Source organism: Culex quinquefasciatus, chromosome 2 (assembly GCF_015732765.1).
Source record: "Culex quinquefasciatus strain JHB chromosome 2, VPISU_Cqui_1.0_pri_paternal, whole genome shotgun sequence".
NCBI lineage: Eukaryota > Metazoa > Arthropoda > Insecta > Diptera > Culicidae > Culex > Culex quinquefasciatus.
The window spans coordinates 25,239,893-25,265,210 of record NC_051862.1 but is presented as its reverse complement, the minus strand read 5'-3'; the positions used below and the strand labels follow the sequence as shown (position 1 = coordinate 25,265,210).

The 25,318-nt window shown below is 35.0% G+C and overlaps 1 protein-coding gene across 1 annotated transcript in view; it reads right to left on the bottom strand.

Moving 5' to 3' along the window:
• Positions 1-10,289: 10,289 nt before the first annotated feature.
• LOC6052290 (dehydrogenase/reductase SDR family member on chromosome X) overlaps positions 10,290-25,318 on the bottom strand; it is a 76,368-nt gene continuing 61,339 nt past the window's right edge. Inside the window, exons 5-7 of the mRNA XM_038258358.1 lie at positions 20,922-21,129; positions 13,862-14,060; positions 10,290-10,601 (exon numbers count right to left, since the gene is read on the bottom strand). Coding sequence (XP_038114286.1) covers positions 10,401-10,601; positions 13,862-14,060; positions 20,922-21,129 — 608 coding nt within the window. The 3' untranslated portion in view covers positions 10,290-10,400. The remainder of the gene's footprint in view (positions 10,602-13,861; positions 14,061-20,921; positions 21,130-25,318) is intronic.

Here is a 25,318-nt window from a genome sequence, read left to right as displayed (position 1 = left end):
AAATTACGAAGGGGCCACTGATGCATAATATTTTACTCATGCAATATAAAAAAAAGTTGCTCAAATTTATTTACAATGCTTACTTTTCATATATGTTTAATTATGACTTAAAATCTAATAATAGTTTGAATTTTTTTTATTTATTTATTGAACAGGATATTTGCATCCATTAACCCCTCGGTCATTTCGGTTTGTTTTGGTTTTTTGACGTTTGTCTGCTTTTTAACTGGGCGACGGCCCAGTTATCGAGCGCCCAGTTAAAAAGCAGTTAAACAACGCCCAGTTACCGAACAACTATTGTGCAGCCACCGAAAGTTTGAATGAGCATGAGCATGAGCATGAGCATGAGCATGAGCATGAGCATGAGCATGGTTGACTGCCAATTAGCTGCTACTCCGTTATTGACAGATCAGCTGAAGTTAAACAATGAATCAAAAATGATCAGTGGGAGCCAACCATCCGTTCACTGTTTAACCTCTGAAGATCCCTACTTTATTAGTCAATACCGGCGCCCTCCCAAGAAGCCTGCAGTTCAACGAAAGGGAGGAATGTTAGTCCGATAGTTGAAGTTGCAGACTCATCAAGCACAAAGTTTTTCGCTGTATACTTGTTGATACCGCTTGAGACCGTTGAATCCACAGCATCTCCTTCAAGCATCACGTGATTAATATTTTTTTGGGTTAGTAGGATAAGGTATTGGTTTTTCGATGCCTCCCAAGCAACGACGCTATGGGGAGGACTTTCATAACAGACCAGTTGGCGAGCCTTCCGAGCAACGATGCTATGGGAAGGTCTTTCTGGTTAACACACAAAATCACTCACACACAGTTATTTTGCTCCACTATTAGCTTGACGATCCAAATTGTCAGTGCGTCTTTCGATCATTATATAGAAATGGCTTTTTCACCGCAAAAAAATAAAACCTTATACGAGAAATTTAAACACAATCCACCCGACGCCGTGCCTTCCGATCAACGATGATATAGGAAGGGTTTTGAAAATCACTTTTCACTCCGAATATTTTTAACGACCACGCGCTCCCTTTGCCAATTATGCACTCAGCCACCGAAAGATTGAATTCAGTGAAATATTTGCAATTTTTCGATTTTTAAAAATAGTGACCGTGAGTGCTCGTATCGTCGTGATCATTTTTATTTGGCTTGATCATAAAAGGATGATTTGAAAAAAGTAGTCGTAGTAGTCGAATTTATAAAAGTCATTTTATTGTAAATCAAATATTTTAATATTTATTATAGTTTTTCGGTATCAATTCAGTTACACGTTCAGCTGTTTACATATTTGAAAGGTGAACACAAATTACAACATAACTTAATTTCGATTTACATTCAAATCAATCAATTGCTCGCCCATCGTAGAAAGTAGCCCCCTAATACTTCTCCTGGAGTTGCGTAGAAAGGCCTTTCGTCTGTTTTGATATGAATTTTGATCATCTTCAACAGGTACATTACCAACATCTTCGTGTGGATTTTCTGCCAAGCCAATTGCTTCATCTATAATTTTTGCAGGTGCCATCTCCTTATCAGTCACGAGAAAAACTTTCCGAAAATTTCGACTCAAACTGTCCACTACTTTTTGCTCAATTTGTCCTTTGTGTGCAAACACCAGAAAGTCATTAGCGCCACCATCTGACGTCAACTGACCGACCTTATCTTTAAAGTTGGCCACATCTGTGTTGACAAACTTAAAATTCACCTGATCTTCGTCCTTGCTCCGCAAATACTCAACCAACCGAGCGGCACTACTCTCGATCAGTCCACCCACAATCGGCAGCGTGTGGCTGTCGCGATCGTTCACAAACCGCTGAACCTCCTTCGTGAGTGCTTCACCGAGCTTTTCCGGACAGAGCTCCTGCTTGTAAACCTGCAGCTTGCCCATCGAAATGAGGTGCAGATTCTCCAGCAGGGAGCCCTTTTCAATTGCGGTTTTTGCCTCGCGGAAAAGAGCGCTTGACTTCGTCTGGAAGGGGACCGCTCCCGTCTGGAGCCACCACTGCTGGACGCCAAGGTGGTACATCTGGAAGATTAGGTTCAGGTCGCCGGTGGTCGGACAGTGGTCGGGGATTTCGTTTTTGACGAGCTGCTCCACCTCGTCTTCCGTTGATTGTTCCGTGTGAAATTGGAGTTTGTTGAAGAATTCTTGGGGCAGGTTGATGCAATCTTCGTCGGACATTTTGAAGGGTTTGAATTTCTCTGATTCTAAAAGTTTGGTGATTTTTGCTTTGACATCTTTATGTTTTTTCTGATCGTCACAAGGTTTAAGTAAAGATATTTTTTTGTAACAGTGTTGCAAAAATTTCAAACTGTTTCCATCACTTTCCACAGAGGTTAAGAATAGTTCAACACATTCTTCCAAATCTATAGGCTCGTTTAAAGAAATGTAATTTTGCGCCAAAATGTCTACCAACATCTCTTTGTACCACTTTGAAGCAACTGTCATCAAGCTGTTTAATAGTCCTTCTAATCGAATACATCTTCCCGTTGGACAAGTGTAGAACAAACTATCTTCTTCATTTTCAGAACCACGAGATATTAAGTCAAATTGCTTTGGAACTGTGCACTCAAGTTTCAAAGTTGTGAAAATTATAAACTCAACTTCCGTTTCCTCACAAATATCTCCAAAAATTGCACTCTGATTGCCCTCGTAACACCTCAACTTGATATCCAAGAAACTCTTGAAGTACTTCCCCAAGCTAAAATCTCCCTTCTCCCCAACATTCTCCAAAACATCCTTCAAGTTCAACGCCTTGCCCGGTTTGTGCTTCGCCTGCAGGCACACCAACCGATCGATCCCCCCCGCAGTGCGGTACCGAATCACAAGGTCGTCAAACGCCCCAGCATCGTCCACGTTGGTGGCCAAGTAAAACTCGGCGATCCGAACCCAGTGCAGCGCCCGGAACAGAACCAGCGCCAGCAGCTTCGACTCGTACCACTGGCCAAGGATTGAGGCCGTCCCGGGACGCTTGAAGTAGGTCAGCACCGGCGAACGACGCGAAGACGCACTGCATTCTCCTTCAACGTCTCGTTTAGCTGAAATCTGCGCCAGCTCGAGGGGAGTTATTCCGGCGTCGTTTGCGGCCGTCGAGTTGGCACCACGAGCGAGGAGTAATTTGATGATTTCCGGGCAGTCTGCGGCGTAGTGAAGTGGAGTGTTGTTTTTGTCGTGAAGGTTTATGTGATTTACGTCTGCTCCTTGGTCGAGCAGTTCTGCGATCCGAGACAGATCCTTCTTGGCAATGGCATCCAGCAACTGCAAGTTGACGATCGCTTGTTGGAAGTCCATTGTGAGTTGTTGAGTCACTACTGAAAATATAAAATAAATCAGTATTGCGGATCAAACCAATGACAAATATCTCTGATAGAAACATTGCAGAAAAAGATGAAATTATTGATTTATTAAACAAATTTAAACCATTTGGTTGGGGTTTTTTTTTGCAACTTTCTCATCAACATACAATGAAAGATTCTAAGTAACATTTTTGCCATTATTTGAACAAATCCAAATTTCAACTTTCTTGTTTTCAAATCCATGTTTTCAGTTTTATAGTTGTCTTTTAAATAACTCCAAAAGTAAAATTGAATGATCTCCTGAACATAATGATGCATTGAAGAACTTTCCGAATACAAATTTGTGCATTTCAAAATGCTTTACTTGAAAAAATAAACAAAAAAAAATTAAAAGATTTCGGAAAAAATCTCTTGCCCGATTAAACTTAAACTTTGGCATTCATAGACTTCATCGATCAAATCAGAATGTAGAAATGAGTTGGCTGAATATTTCCTCAAAATAAAATATTGTCATTTGTTTAATTTTAGCAAAAAAAAAAAACAACTCACACGAAATCGGGAAAAGTTGCCCCGACCCCTCTTCGATTTGCGTGAAACTTTGTCCTAAGGGGTAACTTTTATCCCTGATCACGAATCCGAGGTCCGTTTTTTGATATCGCGTGACGGAGGGGCGGTACGACCCCTTCCATTTTTGAACATGCGAAAATAGAGGTGTTTTTCAATAATTTGCAGCCTGAAACGGTGATGAGATAGAAATTTGGTGTCAAAGGGACTTTTATGTAAAATTAGACGCCCGATTTGATGGCGCACTTAGAATTTTGGAAAAAAGTCGTCATCGTAAAAAACACTGAAAAAGTTTTGAAAAATCTGCCATTTTCCGTTATTCGACTGGAACATGTAATTTTATGGGAAATTTAATGTACTTTTCGAATCCATATTGACCCAAAGGGGTCATTTTTTCGTTTATAACAAAATTTTTCATTTTAAAATTTCGTGTTCTGTGCTTGACGGAGCATCCCCTAACGACAAACACTCCCATTTCGGTAAGCCTAGAAAAAGTGTACAATTTTTTATGTTTTTGTGCCTTACCCAATAAATCTACCCCTAGATTCCTTGAAAAAGGCCCAAAACGGGTCGGAACGTCGGATGAAGAGAACATACAAGTGTTTTGATTCCCCAAACAGACCGAAAGCCAAACCTAACCTGAAAAGTTTTTTTCTAACTTTGCAGGGTTATTTTTTAGAGTGTAACAATGTTCTACAAAGTTGTAGAGCAGACAATTAAAAAAATTTTGATATACTATCATAAGGGGTTTGCTCATAAACATCACGAGTTATTGTTATAATACGAAAAAAAAAGATTCATAAAAGTTACTTTTTGCGTTCCTCTTAGTTTCGTCATCCGTGAAAATCGAAGGTAACCATAAACGGCCATGATCAACGACGACCAACTTTTACTACCCATATCTTTTAAAAATCAATAAAACAAATTATAACACTGAATTAAGCAGTAATGATATCTTAAGAATGTTTTTTGTACTCTTAACCACAATATTTAGAAAACTATTAGCTTACAATCAAAAATTTAGTTTTCAATATCATAGCATAGCATAGCATTGGTGTCAAATATAGTTTTCAATATCATTACAAATACCCTTTTCGCACTCTATACATGAAAATTCATTGAATTTAAGATAACCTAGGAAAGGAGTGCCCAACCCAAATTGTTGGCCCTTGAAGACGTTCATTAATTATTGAATAAATATGTTTATTCAATTTAAAATTCTAATTCGAAACAAAAAAAATTTTTTTTTCTCCTTCACCAACCATTTAACTTATGATTTAGATTTTGTTCTTATATTAATTTACAGATTAGCCGTTGCAAATATTTTTCCAAGTTTATGTCGCCCCCCCTTCAGAGTAGGCCTGAAAAATCAGGGGGCAAACAAATATTTTTTCGAAAAACTTCAAAATTTTAATGAAAATTAAAGTTTAACCAACTGAAAACCAGTTAAAATGCATTTTTCCGCGTTTATAATCATATTTAGCATGTTTGAACTCCTTTGAACACAGTTTAAATTTTCATGAAATACCAATGTACAGTAGGGTGCCCAGAATACGGGACTTTTTCTCAAAACCTCGCTCCACAAGCTGAATATTGCTTCTTGAGCTATTTTAGGACTCTGGGCCAAATATGAGCAAAATCGGTTAACATTTACCCATTGATACTTGGGGGTGAAGTTTGTATGGGAAAAATCGAAAAAATTTATGGAAAACCCAATTTTCTTACGGTTTGGTCTACACGGTGTGCTACTTACATCCAAATATTCCCAAAAGTGAGTTTCTCATTGGAAATTTAATGCTCTACAACTTTGTAGAACATACCAAAGCTGTAAAACTTAATCCTGAAAAGTTATCAGCGATTTAAAAAAGTCATTTTTGTATGAAAAACATTTTTTTCTCCAACTTTAGGCTCGGGTATCAATGGGTTAATCTCAACCAATTTCGCTCAAAATTTGCACAGATGCTTAAAATAACCCAATAAATGTGGAGCAGGGGGTCATTTTTTCTGGGCACCCTAATGTACATGTCCCAACAATTTTTTTTGGAGAAAAAAAATTCCGTCAATACCACAATATTTTCAAAACTAATGATTGGAAAGCAACTGTACGCCTGTAAAAAGCATTTTAAAACACTTTTTTCATCCAAATGTTGAAAACTAGGCTTGTAATTTTTTTTTAAATTTTTTTTTGGCCCCCTTCTCGACTTTGGTTAGAGCCGAGGGACATAAACTTTGAAAAATATTTGCAACGGCCCTATTGGAAAACATATTTTTTTTGTTTGATTTAATTTTTTTCTTTTTAAACCAAAAATATTTGTCAATTCTATGATTTGACAAAAAAAGTACACAGGTAAAAAAAAAACATTTTTGAAATGCTGGCTACAGATTGACAACAGAAAACTTGATTTAAAATTTTCAAGTTAATGTGCTAATCACGTGGCCGATGCAAATATGAGTGCATAATTGGCAAAGGGAGCGCGTGGTCGTAAAAAAATATTCGGAGTGAAAAGTGATTTCTTTTTGTGTGTGCCTTTTGTTTCGCATTTTTGTCGTGAATTGTGATATAGTTTTCGATAAAAACGATCCGAGTTCGTTAGGTTTATCGCGTAACAAAATTATTTTGATTCATCAAGAACGTCGTGTGGTGCGCTAGTCTTTTTTGTGTTGAAAAGACCTTCCCATAGCTCCGTAGCTCGGAGGGCTCGACGTCGGTTGTTTGTGTGTTAACCCCTCTCCATAGCATCGTAGCTCGAGAGGCAACGAAAATCAATACCTAATCTAGCTAATAGAAAGAAGATAGGAAGGCACTTGATGATTGAGTTCGTCGCGTCTATTCCGTAACAAATTCATGAACTAAATGATTATATAATTAAAAATCAGACTACGCTATCATTGCAGCATTGCATTTAACACCTCATACTATAAACAAATATTATTTGGTTTTATCTTTCCACAGCCGGCTGTCTAAGATTAAACCATTTCATTAAAAATTTAACAACAGTTAAACGGGAAATGTCTCATCCGCAGCATCCGATTGCTTGCCTTGAGAATAAAACATAATACCTTTCAACAAACACTATGATTTTGGGTCGCATCATCATCTTCTATGATGAATCCTGACCAAACACCCTATCCTACTAACCAATGTTCAGGTTCCTGGCGCTTGTGGGGTGTAAGCACAGAGTAAATCAGCTGCCCTAGTAGCAACCTGCGCTAACTAACATTCCCGTCCCTTAAAATCGAGATCTACAAACTGACATGGCGGGCGCCGTTGGTGACCAATGACTGTTACCTATTCGCAACTGATCTTGTTCTGGAAATCATGGTGTTTTATCTTTTCAGCGCATTCATATATGCTGTTGATAAGGGAAAAACCACTTGATAGTCGAAGCCTATGATCAGTAGTGCTGAAAGGATATTACGGTTCTGTTCAGCAACGGAGGGGCAACCATGGGTGATCTCTCATGCTCATGCTCATGCTAATCACGTGGCCGATGCAAATATGTTTAATGTTTTTGTCCCTCGGCTCTGGTCGGGGTCAAGGAGGAGGCAAAAAAAAAATCAAGCCATAGTCACAACATTTAAATGAAAAAAAAAAAAGTTTTAAAATGCATTTTACAACAGTTCAGTTGTTTTGCAATCATAAGTTTTCGAAAAATGTAAGATAAAACGAAAACAAAAGCCGAGTTTCCGTGGCCGTGAGGTTACGGGGTTCGCCTTGTAAGCGGCAAGAAAAAATGCAAATTTGAAAATTACCATCTCCGATTCTGTTCAAATTTGGCAGAGCTGTTGAGACTATCAAAACATGCAAAAATCCTGAATTTCATCCAAATTGGACCACCCCCTCCATTTTGGTACCTCCCCAAAAAATCGACTTTTTGGCGATTTTTGAAAAAAACCCCTATTTTCAAACGACGATAACTCAGGAACCACAAATCTTAGAGGGTCGGTCTTAAACTCAATTTTGAAGGAAATCGGACGTAGAATCCATTTCCGTGATCAAAATTCAGATTCCAATATTTTGTCTACCTGTATTGCGCAATTGAAAACTTTAAATGGCCGTATCTCAAAACAGCCCTATTTATTTTTTATATTTGACCTCACCATCGTATTCCCCGTCCAATTTTACATAAGAACCACTTATTGACAGAAAGGAATATGTTTCGTTCCAGAGATATCGAATTTTAAAGTTTTAAGTATTTGAGATTACCTGTATTTGCTTTATTTGCCGCATCTGCTAGAAGCACTCGGGCGCGCTGATCCATAACTGCTACTTGGTTATTTATTTGTTTTTTATCTTCGCCTTGAACAGACTGTTTCCTAACAGCTAATTATTGATATTGAAATAAGATTTCATCCCAAATAATCATTAGCAAATTAGGCAAAAAATAAATGTACACCACTGTAGGAAACTGCTGTATAATCTTAAATTAAAAAAATAGTATACGGTGAACTTGTGTGCTAACAGGACAGAGCAAGAACGACACTCAATACAGGGCAGAATGGAATTCGCGCAGAGCAAACAGGAAATAGCAATTGATCTTGTAAGAAAAAGTGTACGATACAATATCGTGTTAAAAATCATGAATCAACATGAATAAAACTCTCGTGAAGCATGATTAAGGAGTAGGATTTCTGGAAAGTATAAAACTGAAAAATGTAAGAAAATCACAAAGATTAATCTGATTTATTATCTGATTAAGATCAAATTCAGTGGTGTTGATTTCGACACCGTCCGAACAATAATCTTTTTTTTTGTTTGTCAATCATTTCGAAATCTTGGAAGACGATACAGCTGCTGTCCACATGTATCAGAAGTATAAGGTTTTGTTTTTGAAATTAAATGTACCAGAATTGAAAAAAAAAATCATCAATTAATCAGATGAAACTAGCTCACAATATAAAAATCGGTTTAATATGATCAATCTTTCAAACCGTAAGGCAGATTTTGGGGTTTTTGCTGAATGGCACTATTTCGCTAACGCACATGGCAAAAGTTCTAGAACCCATGAGAATCATTTCATCTACTACAGCCAGCTCTACATTTGTTCTCGCTTCAAATAAAAGAAGAAATAAAAGAAATAATTTGATAAAGTGAGAAGAAATGAGGAAATAGGAAAAATATCAAAATAATAGAAAAATGATAAATTTTCGAAAATTGTATTTTAAAAACTCTGAAGCATTGGCAAATAGTAGTTTATGCAACAAGTTGCAAAAAGAGGATTTTTTTCAGCACGAGTCGTACATTTATCCAACGAGGTTCACCGAGTTGGATAAATACGAAGAGTGCTGAAAAAATCAAGTTTTGCTACGAGTTCCATACAACATTTTTTGCAATTCCAAAAAACACACACTGAGTGAAATTTTATGTCAAATTTTCATGTTTTTTGTCAATAAATCGTTTAAATCAAAAAAATGTTGAAAAGTGTTACTTTTCGAAACAAGTGCTGAAAAGTTCATTTTTTCAGCACCCATTTGAGTGCTGAAAAGTAGAACTTTTCAGCATTTATTTTGAAAAGTGTTGCTATGCGATTCTGTTATTTTTGGTACATAAAAGTAGGCTATTTCGTCGTTCAAGAATGACAGGAAAAGTAAATAGTTTCACGACGGAATTGCAAAAAGAAGATTAAACAATACTTACCTTCTAAAAATCTTAAAAAAAAAAACTTGGTTTTGATGTTGATTGTATTGAAAAACTTTCCAAAACAGTTGAGAAGTTTAAATGATGTCAGCTTGCTACGCGATTCTAATGGCAAATGACAATTGACGAGCATCCAGAAAGTGCAGCGACGCTGTTATCTTTGAAATATTACAGTTATATTGATAGTTTGAAAAGTGAATTCTATCTGATAAGAGCGTTCTACGAACGCAACAAGTGGTTTCTGGCTGATGCAATTGTTGGCTGTACAAATTGATAACTTTTTTTTAGCCAACTTTCATTCCCCTCTTCGAAGTGCAGCAAAAGAGGATAACAATTTTATTAAATCACTTTCCAAGTGCATTCGCCATTCGACGAATGATTCCGTTTGATTCTGCATTCTGCTGATTGAAAATGTGCACAACAAAAAATAGTGAAGAGAATCGAAATGGCATTGAAGATTCACCTAGCAGTGACTGTGGCTGCGGGACGATTTCGGATTATTTCATGAAGAAAGGCGATCTACTCCAAGTTTTCTTGTCCATTTTTCCTCTGTGGTTTATTTATCAAGCAGGACGAAGAGAATCCGAACCGGATTGAAAATAAGTACTTCAGAAGAGAGAAAAAAAAAAATAAACTGAAATGCATTATAATGATCGCTCCAAGTCTCGTCGACTATCTGCCGGTTTTCGTCGTTTCCACTTGGCTGGTCGATTTCATCTCTCTTATCGATATGGAATGGAATCTGATTCTATTTAAGTCGCAAAAAAACGGAAGCTCCCGAATCGCTTTTGAATGTGATGTTTATTTTGAGACAGTTTTTATTCAACCTCCCCTTCCCCTTAATACTTTTCATGCTAACTTATTCGAGAAATCTATCATCCGCCTCCTCAAACTCACTGCTCACTGCTGCCGTAAAAGTTCTTAATGCCTAGCGTATCACAGGTGAAGCGGAACAGCTTCTCGCACTGAACGGAGTTCTTCCAGTGGCGGTGGCAGGTCATCACGCGGCAGTTGCTCAGGTAGGTGCCGCCCTTGCCCTCCAGCTGGGGCGCGATGGCGGCGTACACGACGGTGCGGGCGCCCTCTTCGGGGTTCTGGGGGGAAGAAAAAGGGTGGGAAGAATTAAAAACAAATGGCAACTCCAATACAAAATGTTAAAAAATAAATAAAAAATGAAACAGTTTATCATGTTATACAAAAAAATCTTCGAAATCAGTTTGATCGACGACCGATCGGTAAACCTCTTTCTTTTTTTAGATTTTGCCTATTTTTATTTGCTGTAAACTCACTATTGTTTGCCTGTTCTAATCCCAAAGAAGGCGAAAAAAAATAAAGTTTAATTGTGTAAAATAACAATTTTAAATGCAATATTCAGATTTTTGCGGAATTCCGATGTAAGCATATTAAATCACGAAAAAAAATTATTTAAAACTTTGATATTTTGAAAACTAATGATTGCAAAACAACTAGGCTGGTTTAAAATGCAAATAAAAAAACTTTCTTTTCAATTCAAGTGTTAATACCAAGGATGTTAACGATAAAATTATCCAGGTTCTTGAATGATAGCGATAGTTCTGTTATTATCGTTGTCGTTATTTTGATAATTGTATCGCCAATGTCATACTGACAACAACGAACGAAAACTTATTTAACAATATATTTATAAAATTTACTTATTTCAACAAAATTATGTTACGTTTTCAAAGCTTTCAAAGCAAAAATAAATTTACTGTTAAAACAGTAAGTTTCAAAACAAAAATACTCAAAAATAAACAAATTATCGCGTTTTTTCTGAAATACTCAATATTTTAAAATTAAAATTTTAAACTTTTTTACTAAAAAAATACTATTTGTGAGTAAATATATTTTTTCAAAACTTTTTATTGTTAAACATCTATCCAAATGAATATTGCATTTTTAAACATTTGTTTTTCATTCAAATGTTGAAGACATGGCAAGTAATTTCGTTTTTTTAAATACGTGCAACGGCCTAATCAAATTTTCAAGAACTACCGTTTTTTCGAATACACCCAATTTTAAAAAATTGCTAGTACACATTTTTTTAAGAAAAATATAACTTTTTACTATGGTATTTTTTCAAAAATTTTAGTACTTTACAAAACTTCAAATATTAACTGAAAATACATGCAAATTTTGCTTCGTTTGATACCTATATTACAAATTATAAAAAAAAGTGTTAGAAAACAGAAATTCGTGAAAATTTTAGTTTTTTTTGCAAAATTAATTGAATAAACTGAAAATGAATTCTAACTTTCACTTCCTAAATCCCGTTATTTAATCCATGAAGATTTTGAAATTTTCACAAAAAAATCCAGTAGTTTACAAAAACTTAAGTATTTTACAAAAAAAAATTGTATATATAAAAGGAAACTGTACACATAATTTCGTTTAATTTAATAGCCATATTACGATTTTTTTTTGTAATTTTACGGTAATTTGTGAAAATTTTAGTATTTAACAATTACTCTACTTAAGTTAAAATGTAAACAAAATTTCCATTTGTTGGAAACCCATTTTTTAAATTATGACAATTTGAGTATTTTCGTAAAATACGGTTATTTTTAAAATTAAAGTTAAATACTTTCGTTACTTTTGTTTGATCTTACTATGTTTTTTGGAAAATTTCTCAAGTTTTTGTTTAATTGCATTTTAGGAACCTTCTTAATCGTTATTTTTATAGACGATTTTATTATCAACGTTAATATTATCAATAAAAAACTTTGTTAAATACCATAATTTGGATTTTTTTTTGTTTTTTTGTTACTCAAATTATAAAAAAACCTAAGAGCATGATTTAAAAAAAAAAAAAACTTTCAAACGGTGCAAAGTTTTGAGTATAATTTTACCACATTTAAGTTTAAAATACTCACGAAATTCGTCTTTTTCCAAAAACTCAAATTGATCAATAATATTAAAATTTGACTTATTTCAAAAATACGGCTTATTACATAGAGATAGGTGTTTTTATATTGTAAAACACTTGAACTTTTATAAAGTAGCTTTTTAAATCTACTTTAATTGAAAAAAAATATATGCATAAATGGCTACAGTATATTCTCAATTATCCGAAGGCCTCGGAAAAAATATCACTTCGGATAATCAAATCACGAAAAAAATGTTCCGTTTTCTAATTTTTGATTGTCGAGCTTAGGTATAACCCCTAAACAACACTAAAATGATTTAGAATTTTTAAATTCAAGATGGCGGCTAAAATAGCGGTAATACATAATTGAGAAAAATGCATTTTATTTTCTAATAGGCAATCAATAATTCAAATTTGACTAAAATGGGGTCGTAGAATTCAAATTTTATGTTAAAAACAAGAAAATGAAAAAAATACTAAAACAAAATTTTGTTGTTCGTGATTCGATTATCCGAAGTCCCACATAAACCTTCGGATAATTGAACTTCGGATAGTCAAAACTTCGGATAATCGAGTCTGGACTGTATTTGAAAAAAAAAAACAATGTTTTATAAAAAAATAACTATTTTACGCTAACAAACTATACTGTAGTAAAAATCTTTCACAATTCCATTTCAAAAGAGCCTTAACCCAATAAAAAAAGTTCTTCGATCTGGCTCAATTTTTTTTCTGGGGATTCCGAAACAATTAGATCTCTTTTTTTGTTTGGCCGTTACAATGACCTACAGCTAGGGTGGTCCTAAAAATAACCGTATTCGTATTTTTTAAGCAAAAACCTAATTTTTCAAAAAAAAATAAAACAGCAAAAATAGCTTAAAATGGTAAAGATGTGAATTTCTGAAAAAATAAAAATTGAAAAAATACGGCTTTTAACACTTACTTTTTTTGTGGTTAAAGCTCGTTTGAAATGGAATTGTTGATTTACATTTATTTTAAATCGTGTATTTAGTGAATGTTTTTGAACTTTGTGCAAATGAAATCTACTGTAATAAAAATTTATAAAAACTATTGCGTCGTTTGATACCCACTGTGCCAACTGCGAATATTGGAGTATATTCAAAAAGTGATTGTTCGAATTATCGAAAGTATAATATGGTCAAAAAATGGAAAATATTAACAATATATTGTGAAAGTTTTTGAGTGCTAACTCTTTTTGACTAACTAAATTAAAAAAAAAAGTTTTATATATAATCTCTCGAAGTATGAGAAGAAAAAAAATTGAACAAGCTTTGAAAAATATTTGCATTGGCCTAAAAAAAAAGCTAAAATAATCTTTAATTATTATAACTCACATTTAATCGAATATAATTTAAAAAAAATTATTCACGTGAAATAAAAAAAAGTAATAAATATATCTAAAAAATGGAAATCGATCAAATTTGAACGTCATTTATAATCAAATATCCTCACCTTGAACAGCAGCTGCCGCACCCAGGGCACGTAGTTGGTGCTGGAGTGCTCAAACAGGTCCGTGTTGACGACGCCCGGGTGCAGCGAGTGGGCCTGCACCGGCACATCGTCCATCTCGAACTGCAGGTTGATGTGCTTGGCGAACAGGACCTGGGCCAGCTTGCTCTGGTTGTACGCGTCCGCGGGGTAGTAATTTTTGCTGCAATCAAAAAAGGAGAGGTTGAGAGTGGGGGGTGGTTATTGCCAGGGACTTAAATTGCATCGTTAAAATTATTATGTCCTCGCGAGGCAGCCGGCGGGGGTCTCGGAAGGTCGCAACAGGCTTGTCTGGCAAAAAGGGGTCGTGTCACAGCGTGGAATGTTCTCTTCTCGCACTTTTCGCAGTGATTACGCAGGTCGAGGAGAGTGTCAGTGGATCCTATCGAAAGTGGATGAGTCAAACAACAGGTTTGAAGTCGTTGCATTGAAGATTACTTAAAAATATTGAAATATAAAATTTCTTTCCTTTAAATAGCAATTTTTATTTCACTTTTAACTTTTTTAGAAAAGTCGCTGAAAATCGATGGATGCATGTACATATCCATCAAATTTCTTTAGAATATGCCTTGAGGGACTCTAACTTATTTAATTCACCTATCAATGACCATTATTGAAATTACCCCAAAATCAATGCTGGAAGAACCAAGACCACCTAATAAAAATCTTCTCATTTCTCAATTTGCCATGAAAGTATCGGAAGATATGGCTCGGATACAAATTTGAGCATTTAGCAATGCTTAACTTACAGTATTTAAGTAAAAAGCAATTTTATACCCAAAAAGTTTACAAAATTATTTTTTTTAATCCTGTGTCCATATCACATCGTTACGTCATAAAACATTTTCGTATCAATCAAATTGTAAAGATAATTTCCAGAACATTTTCTCTAAAACGTATAAATTTTGGTTAACAATTATCAGAGATATGCCCGATTTCGTAAAATAAAAAGTGGCATCCTCCAAAATTTCTGGAAGTTGTTTCATTACAATCATTAAATAACGAAAAATTAAAATTGCCAGCTCTGATTTCAGCATTTGATTAAAAGCGTATATATATATCAAATATATATTAAATTAATTAAAAACTATTTTACTGTAAATCATCATTTTACAAAAATTGACATGCTAAAAATGAATCTAAATATGATTATCGATGCATGAAAATTTATTTCAAACTTTTTTAGAGTATTACTTCCAATGAAATTTTAAAATTTTTCGAAGAAAGGTTAAATGACCCCTGTTTTGTTGGCAAATTTTGAAGGTGCGGGCAGAGGGCGACATAAAATTTTAAAAAGCGCCCTTACTGCGTTTTTATGATAATGTCTCAAATTTTTAGCTTTGCAATATGGGTCAGGATTTTTTCTTGAATTTCAATTGAGACATCTTTTTTTTAATATTAGAAAATATCGAAAAAAAAACGTAATTCTGAATGAAAAAAAAAATTAATTCGAAAATCAAATGAACGTCTATGTCTTTCGAAAATGATTTTTCACGCTCGAAAATTGCGTATTTCACGGGGACCTCAATTTCAAAACACAAAATTTCACGCAAATTTCGCGGAACATGAAAAATTACAAAATGCCTCTGAAAATCCTACGTTTAAATCACAGAAACTATGTTTTATGCTTCATTATATATTGCTCTTCAGTAAACCAAAAATATCCTCAATAAACTTGAACGTTACACCAACAAAAAATTGTCCTAATTTTCAAAAAAGTTTCAACCTTGTTTATGGACGAGCTCTATTTATATTTTGAAACAAAATGTAGAGCTTGCGTATTCTCATTAATTGAACTTCCTTTTTAATATTCGACTAATAAAGCTTCAAAGTTTTCGCTGATTTGCTTCTGTTTTACCAGTTTGCATTTTATTGAATTTTATATCATAGCAAGATTTAACAATCTTGTCCAGTCAAAATTACTTTAATAAATTGAAATTACAAAAAAAAAACCTTATTTTAAAATCAATAAGCACAATTAATATAATTTTTAACAAAATATAAATTTTCATTCGAAATGAGAAAAGAAAACAAAAAAAATAATATGTTTTAACTTTCACGGGAATTATTCACCCAAATAAACAAATATCGTTTAACTTAAACTGGACTCAGAAATTTTTTTAAGGCTTTTTTAAAAATAAAAAAATACTCTTCATTTTATTTTGAATAGAACAAAGCTTGATTCTTTTAATTTTTTTAAACTATACCTTTGAAATAAGATAGCAGTAACATTCATATTACAACGCATGAAAACATTACTCAATTCAGTTAGTTTCTAAAAACTCAAAAATCAGAACATTTATTCAAACGGTTAATATTAAGCTTTTCTATTTAAAACTACTAAAATTTACATAAACAGGTTTTATGGATAAAATATGTATTAAGTAGTAATTAAAAAAAAATAATTGAGATGATTGATAAATTTCACGAATTTCACGCCGTCCAAGAAACCGTAAAAATCATTAACCTTATATTAGTAATTAAACCAGGGCATTCACTCGCTTAGTTCTAAAGTAGTCCATAAGATTATATTCATTCCTATTTGGGCTTGATAAATTATTTTTGAGAATTATCGTAACATGTTCACACAAACTTAAAAATACGGGATTTCACAGATTTTTTTTTTGTAAAATCGTTTATTTAGCACATAATTACACAGTTTCATATAGATTATTTAACATGATAGATAAGTATCTAATGTTGGAGCACAATTTAGTCTAGAAAACAATTTACAAGATTTTGAACAATATTAGCTACCAATCAACGTTCTCAAATTGTTTCAAATTTTGAACTGAGTTGTTTTTAGAAGAGAAAGTTTATGTCTTTGTCTTTAGTTTCTTTGGTCGACCACGTGGCTTCTTCGGTTTTACTCCTGAAACCCCGAGCCGTCAGAGGACGATTCGTCGGTCTCGGAGATACCACTTTGTACGGTGTTGGTGGAGAGGGGAAGGGCTGGTACTTTGAACATCGTCGCCGAATCAGTAACGTTGTCTTCGGGCTGTCCATCTTCCGAGGTCTGCTGGGTACTCTGGTCCTTCACGATCGGGTCATCTTCGGCTTCCATTTGAACGTCTTCTTCCTGTGTTGGTGAGGAGGATGCGGTTTGTGCGAGTGTAAAGAACTGCTCGACTTCATCAGTCACTCTGCTCGAAATCGGACAGAGCGGCGTCTGTGGCGCACTTGGTGTAGGTACATCGTTTGGTTTTTCGGTTCCTTTGTCTACCACAATCGCGTAGCTGGACGAGGTAGACTGTGCAGACTTAAGACGCTCATCCAGAGCGTTCTTTTGTCCCTCGAGCTTCTTATTGTCTGTGCACGTCATTCCAGGGTGCGAAATGCGACCGCAATGGCGGCAAGTCCGGGGTTGACCTCGATATGTGATGAGAGTTTGCTCTTGCTGGATAGTCACAAACGATTTGATGTCTTTCTTGAGCGTCATCTTTGCAACACGTATGCCAGAGGAGACACCTTTGTAGGCAAAGCTATCCCCCCACACTAAATCCTTGATACAATGAACATCTCCGTATTGCCTCAAGAATGCAACGATGTCCTCGTTGCGCACATTCTCCGATAGGTCATGAATCTTAACCTCAACAGATGAATCATCCATCTGGAGCCGTACCTTGTACTTCACCTTGTTCACCTCAATTTCGTGGCGTTCGTTATCCTGGTCAACAGCGTCCTGGGCGGTCTTGAGCGTGTCACATTTCACGTGTGCAGCGTTTTGCACGTGGTTCATTTGCAGACGTTTCACTTGATCAATTCGTAGTCCCATGGTGTCGTGGACAAAAGAATGGATTTCCTCAAAACTTGGACGCTTGGGGAACACACTAAGGTCCACCTTGAAGGTGTTTTCACGTGGTCGCAGAGTGGTCATTGTCGCAACAAATGCTTTGCTGGCTGCGAGAATGAAATAGAGAACGATTCTTCAGTGTGCACAAAGGCACAAGGCAGGGAAAAAAACACTTGTCACAGAGCTCGAGTTGACTACGTCTGGTCTGGGCAAAAGCTTCGGCCCAACTGAGGTAAAAGCCAAATTTCGTGGATTTCACGCTGTCCGCTAAATCGTGAAATTTAACTAACCCTAGATATGAGTATAAGATGATCGAAAATTTCTCATAAATTCCGATTGTGATATTTTGAGAAAATTTGGATATTTACACAAAACTATTTAGTTTTGACAAAAATACTTAAAATTCATGTTTTTGTTATAGAGTATTAAATGAATGGGAAATATATGAGTATTTCGACCTTATTCGCAATTATTTTTTCAAATAGAATTTTATAAAAAAAAATCTCATCATTACGTATTTTCGAAACAAATTTTCAAATTTATGTTTCTTAATTCGGGAATCAAAGGATCGCCCTTTGAAAACAGATTTTGATAATCAAAGCAACAATTTTGCAAAAACTTCACATTTTCGAAAAAAAACTCAAAATTTTGGAACAATTTGATACTGATGCCGCCAGAAAAAAAAATGCTTTTGAAAATATGTATTTTTCTAATTTTTACTTTAAGTAATGTGTTATGACTATCGAATTGAACACAGAAAATAGTTTTATTTTGCAAAATTTCAACCTTAGTTGGTTGAATATTAACTATTTTATTAGTGATTTATCTTAAAATATAGCAAAATTCATCAGATTAAAACTTCATCAGTTCCTTATGTAAAATTAAACATTTTTTTCGACAAAAAAATCTGACCTTATTCCCGCATAAGCAATTCTCAATAAAATCGATCTTTTAATTAATTTTAATTTTAAGGTTTTTTTAAACCAGCTGAAACTTTTTTAGTGCCTTCGGTATGGTCAAAGGAGCTATTTTGCTTAATTAGTTTGTCCATATTTTTTTCAGGACGTAATATTGAATGGTTGGCCCTTTTTAAATGTTAGTCCTGATTTATTTATTTTTGAAAATATTGTTTTCGAAGAGATCGGAAAATTATACGAATGTATTTTAACATTGAAAATCGGACCATTAGTTACTGAGATATCGACATCGGAAAATTGTGGGTTGTTTCGTTGAGGCTTAGAAAACTTCAATTTTCTTGTTTCTTTATCTTCAAGCCGCTGTATCTCAGCAACCAGAGGTCCTATCTTCAATTTCTCTCAGACAATTTCATAGCAAATTTACTGAACTTAAAAAAAAAATCACTCATGGTCACTTTTTTTTTAAATCGAAAAATTGAAAATATTTCGTAAAAATCAAACTTTCGGTGGCTTTATCTTGATAACAAAGCCCTTTATCAAAAAATATGTAAAGTACTTTCCGATTGCAAATTCAATTTTACATAAAAAAATTTAGGTTATTTTTTTGGTATAAAATTTTGATTTTTTCCAAAAATCACTATTTTTTCAAAAATTCATCAATCGGTGGCAGATTTTTTAAACCATATTTCTAAATAGCTCAAAAGTAGCGGGTTTTTGTCCCCTGAAACATATAAAAAAAATCTCGAAAATTAAAAAAATACGTATTTTGGGTGATTGAGTTTTTGTGAAAAAAATGTGAATTAAAAAATCGGCAATTTTTTTCCGTGTACCTATTTTTTTCTCGATAGCCCGCAATTGCTACAACTTTGCCGAAGACTCCAAATTGATCAGAAAATTCACTCAAAAGTTACAGCTGTTTAAATATTTACGCACCATTTGTGTATGGACAGCCACCAAAATTGTATGGAGACTTGTATGAGTGAACCAACGACACAAAATTGCTTTTTTGGTGATAGGGAAGGCCTCCGCAAAAGTTTGAGCCAAATCAAAAAATACAAAAAATAAAAATGGTCGGAATCGGCCGATTTCGTAGAGAATTGCTCAGATGTAATAAGAACCGTAAAACGGGGTGACTTTGATAGCCGGGGTGACTTTGATAGGTTTACGATTTTTCTGCAAAATGAAGAGTACAATTAAAATACGTACGGAATGGTTCAGAATCATATTGACCGTGGTAGAGAAGTGTTCAAGGTACATCAAGAAAAACTTTGCATAAAATTTTGAAATTTTTAAAAAGTTAGTTAACTATAATTAAGAAAATGTTGATGAAAGTCATTATTTAAAACTTCTCAAAGTGTCATGATTTTCTCAGTGAACATGATTTTGAATTGGAAAACGGAATGCATTTTCCGGTTCTTTGGACAATTTTCCACTAGGAGAATGTTAAATAAGTTTGTAAATAATAAAAATTATGTGTCCTTGAAATACAATTTAAAAAAATCTCCAAAATTATAGGCAATTTCAGTTTTACAAATTTCATATTAAATGTGAAAACTTGTGATTCGTGCTTTGTATTCAGTTTAAAATGCAATATAAATCGATAATTTTATAAACAAAACTAGTTTTAACAAATTTTAGGCAAAATTCCTACTTTTCAACAATTTTATGTAAAATTTATTAGTATTTTGATAAAAAGCTTATAAACTTAGTTAACTAAATATAAACATTGATTTTACATTTAGCGACCATCCCTGTTCCCCCAAAGCCCTTAGGAGCACACATTCTAACTGATGACAGTATCGCGCATCTGATATCACACTCTCCACTCACACACTTCAACCTAGCCTGCGAACACCTCTACCGACCTAGTCACCACCACCTCGGAGGATGATGTCATTAACAGTTCCGCTACTGGCACTTTGGGCGCGGACGACCTGCTGCAGAACTTTCCTACCAGACAGGTCCCACAAATGACCAGGTCGTTTTCGCAATCTGACCGCGTCATTTCCCGCGTCAACCCGAAACCCCAAATCGGACACCTTTGCCGTGTTCGACACACCTTCCCGGAGGAGGATTGCAATAACAAACTAATTTAAATTTAAATAAATTTGTTAACAAGATAGTACGACACGAGGGGGGGTGACACTCCCGGAAGGGGCTCGTTTCTGGTGATCGGCATTTTTGGGGGTTGACATTATTCTTTGTGAAAAAAAAAATCAAACAAAATTCTTAAATTTTTCAAATGTTCTGAACTTTGAGAAATTCTTTTAAAAACAAGACTCAGAATTTTTTTTAGAAGAACTGAACCACCTACCTTCGATTGATGTCGGCGTAGTCGATCTCGCCGACCTTGTTGACGCAGGAGGACACGTTCACGATGCGGGACCGGGCTTCGGGCGTTCCGGCGGCACGCAGCTGGGGCAGCAGCAGGTGGGTCAGCAGAAAGTGGCCGTAGTAGTTGATGGCCATGTGCGACTCGAAGCCGTCGTCGGTCAGCTTGTACGGGACGCACATCACACCGGCTGGAAGAAGGGAGGGGAGACATTTTAGTAGAACGATGGATCAGGATCAGGAACATGTTGTTCGTGGGAGATTTATTGTTTGCAAGTCGTTTGTAGTTGGGTCGTGTTTTAATTGCACAAAATTTTGGCAAACAAATTTGTCAAGGTTTGATTTTAACAAAATAAAATAATATTTCAGAAACATCCATCTTTGTTATAACTTTCCACACGCAGAAAAATAAGGCATATTTGAATCAACAAAACGTTTTGTTGATTTGAAAATCATTATTAAACGTCAAAGCAGCTTTTTCGAAACAACAAAAGACTTTTGTGGACTTGAGAAAATCAAGGTTTGTTTCAACGCGAAATCGTCGTTGATTATATTCAACAAAAAATTTGTTGATTCAAACCTCGTACAGGATGATTCTACAAAACTTTTTTCTGCGTGCATATAAGATATTTTTTTTTGCTTTTTTGGGATATATTGACCATATAAAACCATTATTTTTTTTATCAAAATCGGCCAATTTCGACCATTTTCAATTTAAGTATTTTTTTATTTGGATAAATTTTTTTGCGTGTCTTCCTTATGACAAAAGCAGTACAAATACAAATCTCCTCACAATTTTGACTGCTGTTAATACAAAAATGTTATGTACATATTTGAAAATCTATAACATTTGAAGGAATTTTCTGATCGATTAGGTGTTTTCAGAAAATCTTTAGGCATTGATGAGGACTTTTAAGCAAAAAAAAAATCAATAAGATTGCTAAAAAGTAATTGAAGATTGGACCTCTCATTGATGAAACACTGCGAATAAAAATAAAGAAACAAGAAAATTTATTTTTTCAAAGTTTTATTCAAACAGTTTTTTATTTTTTAACAGAGGAAAGTGGGGCAAGACGACTAAAAAGTATGGGGCAACGGGAATAATCGCTCGTACCATTTCCAATATGTTCAATATGAGGAATTGTAACTAGCGATGTAATACTTTGATTCTACTTCTTGAATGGTGTATTTTTGAAATCCGTTGTTTTCTTATAACATTTGGATAGCCTCATTTTATCAAAATACCATTTTTCCTAGATCAGTAGTGTCCCTACCAATGATTTGCATCTATTATAAAGTATAATTCTGGAGTTTTTTTTGAAAAGGTCCAATAAACCTAATTTTCAGTTTTTGCTTTTTGGGTGTTTTTTAATACCCCTGACTCAAGGCGGTCTCAAAAACACCCAAAAAGCAAAAACTAGAAATTTGGTTTATTGGACATTTTCAAAAAAAACTCCAGAATTTATCTTTTGGTTATTTTGTTAAGAGCTTTTAAAAATCATGTTCAGGTGGGGCAAGTGGATGGATATGGATTTAAAGTATGGAAAAAATTACGAATTGCTGCAACAACATATTTTATTGCGAAATAAATACATAAACTTACTTGAAACTGATAAACAAAGGTTAAAAAAAATGTTAAAATATTAGTAAAATATTATTATTTCATCTAAATATGAAAGTTTGAAACGTTACTTTCTAATCCATTCAAACTATTCTAAACTGATGTGTCTAGGTGATAACAGTTCAACTGTTAGCAAATTTACATGTTGTTTCATGCATTGTTCCACTTGCCCCACTAGTTGAGTATAACGTACGGAAAATGAAAATTTAAAAAAAAAATTACAGTATAAAACAGGATTTTTTGAAACTTGTTCTATCAATGTCTCAGTAATATGATGATGATTATCAAAAAATCAGACTGAAGTTTTTACGTTTTTAATGGGTTTTAACGAGCAATTTCTTAGCATGTTACACTTGCCCCACCTTCCCCTACCAATATCTCAAAAACTTATAGGCCTTTTATTTTTATAATTTTGGAATCAAGACAAACATATCAAATGGGAGTGATATTGAATGTATGGCCCTTTGGAAACATTAGCCTTAATTCCAAAATTGAAAATCGAACAGGGGTAGGGGCAACCTTTTCCGTTTTCCGAAAATTCAAAAATCTGTATCTTTTGAAAGAACCTTTTGATCAATGTGTCTTTGGCATAGTTGTCGGTATGGTTGAGGATTACTCGGAAATAAATAGATCCACGGACACTATTTTTTATTGATTTTTTAAATCATTACTCGTAAAAAAAATGTATTAAAAAAGTTGCAGTGGTAATGCTACAGGCATAACCATAATGACGAAGAACTTCGGACACAAACGTATATGAAAAGTTTTAAGAATTATGATTTGCATTCCTTCATATTTAGTCCATTGAATAATTTTATGAATTCAGAAATAGGGATTTAATGTTGGATTTTATTTATTTATAAACAATTATTTGTTTAAGAATGAATCTTTCGTGGTTTCCGGAGCAATAGTCCTGAATAGACCAGATGTTTATGAAATTCTGAGAGCAGAACTAGAATTGATTCAAAATCTGCCAGTCGTGAGATATCCGTCCGCTAATTTCCTTACGGAAGTATGAATGGTTAATCTGGAACGAAATAAAGTAATACATTAATTCCAGATTGTTCTTTTTGTGTTGCATTTCATTAGTTTGCTTTGGATTGACTTTCGAGCTCTTTCGTGAGATATTTGGTGGTCCTGAAAAGGACCGTTTGTTTTGAGTGCCCTGAAAAGAAAATTTGATTAGTGGTGATCCTGGGGCTGTCGTCTTTGGTGTTTTTGGAATGTTCGTCCTTCCTGTCATTCGTCCTTCCTGTCGCTCGTCCTTCCTGTCAATCGTCATCGTTATAGTGGGTTTAAATCTGAAAATAAATGGATGATCTCTGCAAAGATCTTGATCGGTAGATTTGTTGAAATTAGTAGAGGTGTTATTTATGTGAACTCGTATGTATGTGTGTATATGTTTACGTGTATGTGTGATTGTAAGTGTGATTGTATGTGTGTGTAGAAGAGTTTAAATATTTAATCAATGGGAAAATATCATTGGGTGGTGGGAAAGGAGGGGGATTTAAGTGTAACATAACTTATTTTTAAAGTATGCACTGTTCACTTCACTTCAGCTTAACCTATTATGTACATTTCATTGGATCCCTATGTGTTTGTGTATTATTGTAAGGGAAGGAGGTTATGTAGTTGTGTCAATGTCTCAATAGTAACAATGAATTCAATTTGTCCTTAATCTAATAAATGAACAGTTCATTGTGAGTGTGTGTTAGTGTCAGTGAGGTTAGTATTTAACAATAAATTTTCTTCTTCGGTTTCATTTTTGTCTTCTGTTGGTGTAGATGCTGTTGTCAAATCCAGGTTGTAGTTGTTGTAGTCGAATCCAGGTTGTAGTCAAATCCAGGTTATAGTTGTGCGCAATCAGTCATGCGCAGAGGACAGCTGTTCAGATCGCCTGAGATGGTTCGGATGCTGCTGGTCTTAGGAGAGACAACATCGGCCGATGATACGAGAAATATGCAATGTACCGCGTGACCTCCGCCGTCATGTTCTTTGTGAACGTAAGGTCAAGAGCTGTACCACCAAGTGTGGTCGTCTTCTTCGTATCATTGCACAAACTCAGCATGAAATGTTCTCGCATATAACCCACGAAGTCTGCACTATCCTCCTTGGTGATGTCAAGATTGAAGTCTCCGGTAACCACCATTGGCGTATCCACGTAGGCAGTACGAATCAAATTGCGAGCAAGGAACCATATTTTCTGCTTCGTTGTGGTTCCTGGGGAGATGTATACTGATACCAGCAGTACTTCAGTACCCATCACCATCACCTTTGCTGCACAAATATCTCCGTACTTTTCTGCCTTGCCGAATTCTTGGTCGCGTTCGTTGCCCACCACTTCAAGCGTATGAGGGACTGCCAAGGTAGTATCCGGATCGGTCGTATTCTGGTAGATTGCAACACCTCCCGATCGCACACCAACCCGCTTCGATTGGATGATACAGGTAAAACCTTCTATTTCCTCTGAGGAGTGGTCATCCAGCCACGTCTCACTCAGTGCTAGAAAGTGAACCTTGGGAAGTATGGGATCGGTGGTTATATCCAACTTGTGAGCTCTCAAACTCTGTACGTTGATGGTCATCAACGTGGTGGCAGGTCCGCTGCTCTCTAAGACCTCACCCACTTCGTCCACAATGGTGCGCAAACGGTGATTCTGCAAACGCTTGTACTCGTTACGCAGTTCTCGCATTTTGGGCTGTCACAGCCTTTCGCATGGTGGAACTTGAAGTCTCCCTTTGAGTTGGTCAAAAAGAGGC